The 7,675-nt window shown below is 34.5% G+C and overlaps 1 protein-coding gene across 1 annotated transcript; it reads left to right on the top strand.

Moving 5' to 3' along the window:
- Positions 1 to 4,099: 4,099 nt before the first annotated feature.
- On the top strand, positions 4,100 to 5,004 carry LOC139890141 (probable serine/threonine-protein kinase PIX13). The gene is made up of 3 exons (XM_071873039.1): positions 4,100 to 4,204; positions 4,455 to 4,575; positions 4,682 to 5,004. Exons 1-3 carry the CDS (start codon positions 4,100 to 4,102, stop codon positions 5,002 to 5,004), a joined length of 549 nt encoding a protein of 182 aa, XP_071729140.1.
- The last annotated feature ends 2,671 nt before the right edge of the window (positions 5,005 to 7,675 follow it).

Genomic DNA, 7,675 nt, shown 5'->3' with positions numbered 1-7,675 from the left:
AAGTAAACATAAGTATAATAGTCATCAATGAAAGTGATAAAATAATTATGTCCTCCTATATCAGTGATGAAAGGTCCACAAATGTTAGTATGAATAATTTCAAGAAGTTCTTTACTTCTTGTGGACCTTTTCTTATTTGTTTTTACAAATTTTCCCTTAACACATTCAATACATTGGCTATAATCGGAAAAATCTAGAATAGGAAGAATTCCTTCTTTAGTTAGACGTTGCATTCTGTCTTTCGATATGTGACCTAAACGTTTATGCCACAATCTTGAGGAATTTTCATTTTCTAGTTTTTTCCTTTTTCCATTAGTGGTTATATTTACGTCCATGGTCAATAGGGATTCTGTAAAGTTGTTATCTAAATGAAGCTTATAGAGGTCATTTTCTAATGAACCAGTATCGACAACATGAGAATTAAAATACACTTCCAAACAATTATGCCCAAACTTAAAATCATAACCAAAACGATCAAGTTTAGAAACAGAAATAAGGTTCCTAGTCATTAATGAAACATAAAGTGTATTATTTAAGTACAAATTGAAACCACCCTCTAAAACTAATAAGAGAATCCCAATAGCTTCAACATGTAACTCATCTCCGTTACCGACCTTAATGATTCTTTCCCCCTTTTGTAGCTGCTTCTTTGAAAGGAATCCCTGCAATGAGTTAGTAACATGAACCATAGCACCACTATCAGCCCACCAAGTATTAGAGGGAACATTAATTGAAAAACATTCATGGTAAGTAATATATGATATATACGGACCTTTCTTGTCTAACCATTCTCGAAACTTTGGGCATTCTCTTTGAATGTGTCCATGTTTCTTACAAATATTACATTTTGGACCAGTTTCCTTGCCCTTACTTGCACTTGCCTTTAATGAACTTTCTTTTGTGGAACTTCCTTTCTCCCATTTTGAACCTTTGTTACTTTTGAAAACTTTCTTACGAGTAGTATTAGCGGTGGTGAGGTGAGCAACATCGGGTTTTTCAATTTTCAACCTTTCCTCTTCCTGGAAACACATGGCAATCAACTCGCTCATTTTCCATTTCTCCTTTTGAGTGTTATAGTTGATCTTAAAAGGACCAAACTGAGAAGGGAGAGATGTCATAATGAAGTGAACGAGAAAACCTTCAGATATTTCCATGTCCATGCCCTTTAATTTTGAGGTCATGTCATTCATCATCATGATGTGCTCACGTACCCCACTAACACCATCATACTTCATGGTAAGCATCTTAAGAATAAGGGTACTCGCATGAGATTTAGATGAACCCTTAAATTATTCCTCGACGAATTCTAAGAATTCTTTAGCATTTTCGGAGTCTGGAATGGCTCCTCGAATAGCGGGCGATATAGAATTCTTCATTATCATAAGGGACATGTTAATTGATCTTTCCCATATATCATAAGTCCTCTTTTGTTCAACCGTAGTTTCGTCGGTAAGAGGTGCAGGTTGATCAAATCTTAAAGCATAGTCCAAATCAGTTATGCCGAGGGAAATCTTAATTTGATCTTTCCACGATGCAAAATTAGTTCCGTTCAAGTGTTCTATGCGAGGAATACAGTTTGCAATAGCAGTGGGTGTAAAAGCTGAAATGTAACGGTCATTACTATTATGCTCATCATTATGCTCATTATTATTTTGATTAAGGACTAAAATAATTTTCGTGGTACAACAGTAAGTTACAAAAAAATAAGATTATATTAGTGACGTAGTACTAATATTAATAATAATAATAACACCAACTATAGGGCAAAAGTTGGTATGTATAAATTTAATCACAACACGAAATTAAATTTATCAAAGAAGTTGGGTGAAATTGTTGACTTCTCGTTGGTTCCATCAACAATACACTTATAACTTCTAAATTAAGTAATGCAAAAGTAGTCCACAAATACATCACCGTTGGGCAGAAATATAAGTAAACTAATTATAAATAATTTGCTAAATACCATATAATGTCTCAAAATTATGGGTCACCGTTGGGCTATCCCACAATCCTTAGACATCAAACGTAACTTAATATGACTTTTCATTCACCTAATTATATTAACTAGCAGCCTTCCGTTAGGCCGACTACTAATCTCAATAATTAAATAGTCATTAAACATGTTAAAAATTATACATATTTAGTAATGCCCTCTTAATGTTGGGTTTGAAAAAAATAATTAGTATTCAAATAACTTTAATTTTTGATAATGGGGAAAACTGGTGCATTTTAATCACGATAATCACACCAATCATAGTAATGTAACCAAAAGTTTATTTGCCTTGAATATAAAATATTTTCCAGGACATAATAATTAATAATTACTAATCAATTAGCATATAAAAAAAATTGAATCGACAATAATTAATTGACGTAATATCACAATCCCAATATAATAATTAATACTTTGTGAAATTTAATATAAGGAAATATTCATGTGAAACCCTTAGTGAACCAATTTAACTTGTAACATCACTGATATCCACAATATATATCCACAATATACTTGGTGGACCATTTGTAAAATATGTGCACATATAAACAATTTATGTTAATAGTTATGCGCATGTTCTCAAATATAGTGGTCTCAAGAATATTAATTGACCAACTAATTATTAAGTAATTAACCAAATAGGTATCATCATGCATAGCAATGGTTACATGATTACAATCACATAAGATCACTATCATATATTCATTCAATATTTACGAATTAATTTAGTATTAAGAAAGAAAAAAAAATCACATCTAACAGAAGATATATATATATATATATATATATATATATATATATATATATATATATATATATATATATATATTGAAATTGTCATACATGATAAGCACTTTTGCAAAATTTAGTCATAATAAATAATATCGTATTCATGATAGGCACAGAATATATACGTAAGTCATGTTAGAAAGTCATGAATTACATGATTAGGTTTATAATAATTTGGATCATATCATCTTCATATAACATCCGAATACAAAACAAGACAATAAACTTTATGATTATCAAACAGAACTCGAATTGTAATATATATGAGATTTATTTGCTCGGATACCACATGTTAGACATAAAATAATATTTCATCATGTAATTCATTAGATAAAGATTAAGACATGAAGATGTAAGGCTTACTTGAATGGAAAGATAATGAAGCCATAAGAACAAACTAGGATGTTTGATCTTCTACTTGATCATCTCCTTTAGTGATGGACTTAGAGTAATTGTAATGTGTTATTTTTTTGTGTACATAGAGGTGAAGAATGGGCCTCTATTTATAGGAGAGGTCAAGGAGGGATCAACTCCAAATATTAAAGAGTATACAACTTAATATCTCCCATCAAGATTAATTAAGTGCATTCATTATGGTATTTAAGTATGATCATAAAAGACAACATGTCATGAGTCTTGTAATCTCACCATATCAATAAGATAGTGACTTGTTATTAATAATCATATCTTGTGATCTCACCATATCAATAAGATGATGACTTGTTATTAATAGGTTAGGACACATTAATGTAGGAGTAATAAATAAGTCTAACAAGTTCATCATATACACCATCAATATCTGGTGTCGGAATACAGGTTGCAATCAAGATTTCAAACGCCGATAATAATCAATGTCTCAAAAGCTGGCAGGTCTGTTATAGTTTAATAACATCCTATATTGCTTTGTGTAACACCTATAATGTTCAGTATAATGTTCAGTGGTAGGCTGCTTTAGATGAATAGACAAATTTCTATTATATTTTTGTATGATTAATTTGTGAAATGGTTAGTTACTTGTTTGAATGTGACAGGCTGAAGTAAGTCGTGGAAAATTAAGGCATCCGAATCTTGTTAAACTATTGGGATATTGTTCACAAGAGAAAATACTCTGCCTTATATATGAAAATATTCCAAAGCAAAACTTAGTAAACCTTCTTCGCCGTAAGTACTCACCCGTGACCAATTGTTAGACACGAAGATATAAGATAATTCCTCAAAAAATAAGGCTTGAAGAAGCTTAACTATGAAATTAGTTGTACTTTTCTTTGATTACCTCATTCAATTTTTGCAAGTCATCCACTTGAATGGGATACAACAATGAAAATAGCCATTGGAGCAGCACAGGGTCTTGCTTTCTTGCACAATGCAGAGAGCACAACTATAAATAGGACTTTCAGTGCTTCAAGTGTATTATTAAATGAGGTATATGTATCAGACCTTACCTAATTCTGATTGTTAAGGGTATTGTACTTAAAAGATAGTCTGCCATAGGTTTTTATAGACTGACCTCGCGTAGGGGTATGATTGTCTATATTATAACTCCCCATACACCACATTTGGATCGGATTGGGTATTGTTGTACTAAAAGAAAGAAAATTTATAAAAATGCTTACAACTTATGATCAGGTTGAACTTTTTTAAAACTTGTTTATTTTTATGCTGTTGGTGTTAGAATTTTGAAGCAACGCTCTATTTTGGATCGGCATCATTAGTCCGAACCCATGGTGTGTTGCCTGTCGTAATGAGTTATGCGGTCACCAGTCGTTACGCCCCTCCTGAGTATATGACAACAAGTCAGTTCCTTTTACGTATTGCAATTAAAGTTTGTTTCGCTATCATTAAAACTTTATAGTAACAAAATTGTGATAATTTTATTCAATGTAAGTGTGTGAGTGACAGGATATTCAATTGCAGGTCAGTGGTACATTGAGAGTGATATCTATGCCTTTGGAGTAATGATGCTGGATATGATATCAGGTTCACACTTTCTTCATGATTATTCGTGCACCTCACCGCATAGTTTAATAGAGTGGGTCCGACCCATCTTAACCAACAAGACCGAATTACAAAGAATAATGGATCCATGGTTGGAACATGGCAACCCTCCAAAAGGAGCAAGCAAAGCAGTTGAACTAATCTTGAGCTGTCTTAATGACGACCCTCAAAACCGTCCTCCGATGGAAGAAGTTTTGGCTAGCTTAGAACGGATCAAAGAAATTTAGATGTAGCATGTTGAATCCGATGACCCGAATCTACCATGCAAATGTTGCGGCTTAAGAAGATATAATGCGACTCTAACTATATCATGATACAAAATATAATGTAAACTATGTTGTATGGTAAACGGTTTAATTACGACAGCCAGAGGACTTAAGGCCGTTGTTAAAGTTCAAGATTGTGTATACATGTCTGTAAATCAAATGGTCACATAAAGATGATTAATGATATCCGGTTAAATTAAAACACTTTTACCTATATAATCTTTTGATGATAAGCTGAAAATTAACGAAAATAGACACACGTTCAACCATCCCACCCCTGGTACTCGGAATACCTAGATAAAACTAAAGTATTCATCTCTTGAGTCCAAGAAGAAGGTCTGAAACAAACGCATCTGTTCATGTTGTGATTTAGCGCACTTTTAAGATCCGAGATATTAATATAATAATTACGCAATAAATAAAGACACAAGGATTTACGTGGTTCGGCGCGAGGCCTAGTCCACGGGCGGAAGCAGAGATGAATTTTACTAGCAAACCCGAGGTTACAATGTATCACTCAATCTAGGCTCTGAAAATACTAACAAAGTATTTGGACCACTCACTAGATTATTACACTTCCCTCGTAACTCACTCGTATAGAATTTTATTTAACAATTCTATACTCTCTCTATTTTCTACAATACTTCTCACAAGAGTGTTATAGACTCTTTCAAGTATTATGTAACTTGAGATGGGATGAGATATGAAAAATGGGATTTAAGATGTGAAGAATGGGATGAATGAAATGAAGCTGTGTGGTGGCCTTATATAGGTGAAGAAGACCATGAGAACATGAAGTGTAAACAAGTAACTTTGCATGTCATGCCATCTGCCTTATTTGAATTCAATTGCCGTCTTTGTTGAATATTAATAAACCATGTGCCCATGTTATTAGTAGGTAGCCAAATATAGACTTTAACTTGGAATTGAGTTACCATTTTCTATACCGTCCCACAAATCTCTACCTTAACGAACATTCCATTCATTTGCTATCTGTTCTCAACCTCCGCTATCCGCCACAGCCCTTTCGGGCTCATCACTTTCTTCGAACGCCAATCAAGTTCAAACAATGTTCGAACTTGTTTGTAGTAACTGGTTTAGTCAACATATCTGCCGGATTATCAGCCGTACCAATCTTCTTGACAATTACAACTCCTTTAGAGATGACTTCACGAATAAAGTGATACCGTACATCAATGTGTTTGGTTCTCTCATGATACACTTGATTTTTAGTCAAATGTATGGCACTCTGGTTATCACAATGCACCACAGTTTCATCCAGTTGCAAACCCAGATCACCAACCAAACCCCTCAGCCACTTTGCTTCTTTCACACCCTCAGTCATAGCCATGTATTCTGCTTCAATTGTCGACAAAACAACAGTCGATTGTAATTTTTCTTTCCAACTAATAGCACATCTTCCGAGAGTAAAAACATACCCTGTCTGAGATCTTCTCGGATCCAAATCACCAGCATAGTCTGAATCAACGTATCCGGTAATATTAGTATTACCACCGCTATCAAATACTAAGCCAATATCAGTTGTCCCTCTGAGGTACCGAAGAATCCATTGCACCGCTTTCCAATGAGCTTTTCCTGGACAATCCATATATCTACTCACCACGCTTACCGCCTATGCAATATCCGGTCTAGTACATACCATGGCATACATGATGCTACCCACAGCACTAGCATATGGAACATGTGACATATGCTCCACCTCCTCAGTTTCTGGTGACAACGCCGATGAAAGTTTGAAATGTGCAGCAAGTGGAGTACTAACCGGTTTGGAGTTATCCATCTCAAAACACTGAAGAACCTTCTCAATATATTTATTTTGTAACAAATACAATTTTCCTTCACCTCTATCTTTGATAAGCTCCATTCCCAATATCTTCTTAGCTGCACCCAAATCTTTCATCTCAAACTCACTTTTGAGTTGAGATTTTAACTCATCGATCTCTGACATGTTTTTCGAAGCAATCAACATATCATCCACATATAATAGCAAATAAATGTACGAGCCATTAGGAAGCTTCTTTTGATATACACAACTATCATAATCACTCCGCGAGTAACATTTACTAGTCATGAATACGTCAAACCGCTGTCGAGGTGATTGCTTCAAGCCATATAATGACTTTTTCAACAAACAAACATAATCTTCCTTTCCTTTGACCACAAATCCCTCTGGCTGGCGCACAAAGACCTGTTCCTCCAACTCACCATGTAAGAATGCCGTCTTGACATCTAGTTGCTGCAGCTCCATATCAAGTAAAGCAACCATGGCAAGTAACACGCAAATAGATGTATGCTTTACGACCGGTGAGAAAACCTCATTAAAGTCAACTCCCTCTCTCTGAGTAAAACCTTTTACTACAAGGCGTACTTTGAACCTTTCATCTTCTACACCCGGAATTCCATCATTCTTCTTGAAGATCCATTTGCATCTAACAATCTTCTGACCTTTAGGCGGTTTCATTAGCTCCCACGTATGATTCTTATAAAGAGACTCCATCTCTTCATTCATAGCTATAGACCACTTTGCAGATTTTGGGCCACTAATAGCTTCACGATATATAGCAGGTTCTTGGACCTCTATATCTTCTGCCATACTCAGGGCATAAGCTAC

The sequence above is a fragment of the Rutidosis leptorrhynchoides genome, chromosome 2 (assembly GCF_046630445.1).
Source record: "Rutidosis leptorrhynchoides isolate AG116_Rl617_1_P2 chromosome 2, CSIRO_AGI_Rlap_v1, whole genome shotgun sequence".
In the NCBI taxonomy this organism is placed as follows: Eukaryota; Viridiplantae; Streptophyta; class Magnoliopsida; order Asterales; family Asteraceae; genus Rutidosis; species Rutidosis leptorrhynchoides.
Note: the sequence above shows the minus strand (reverse complement) of the source record. Positions and strands in the feature narration are given on the sequence as shown.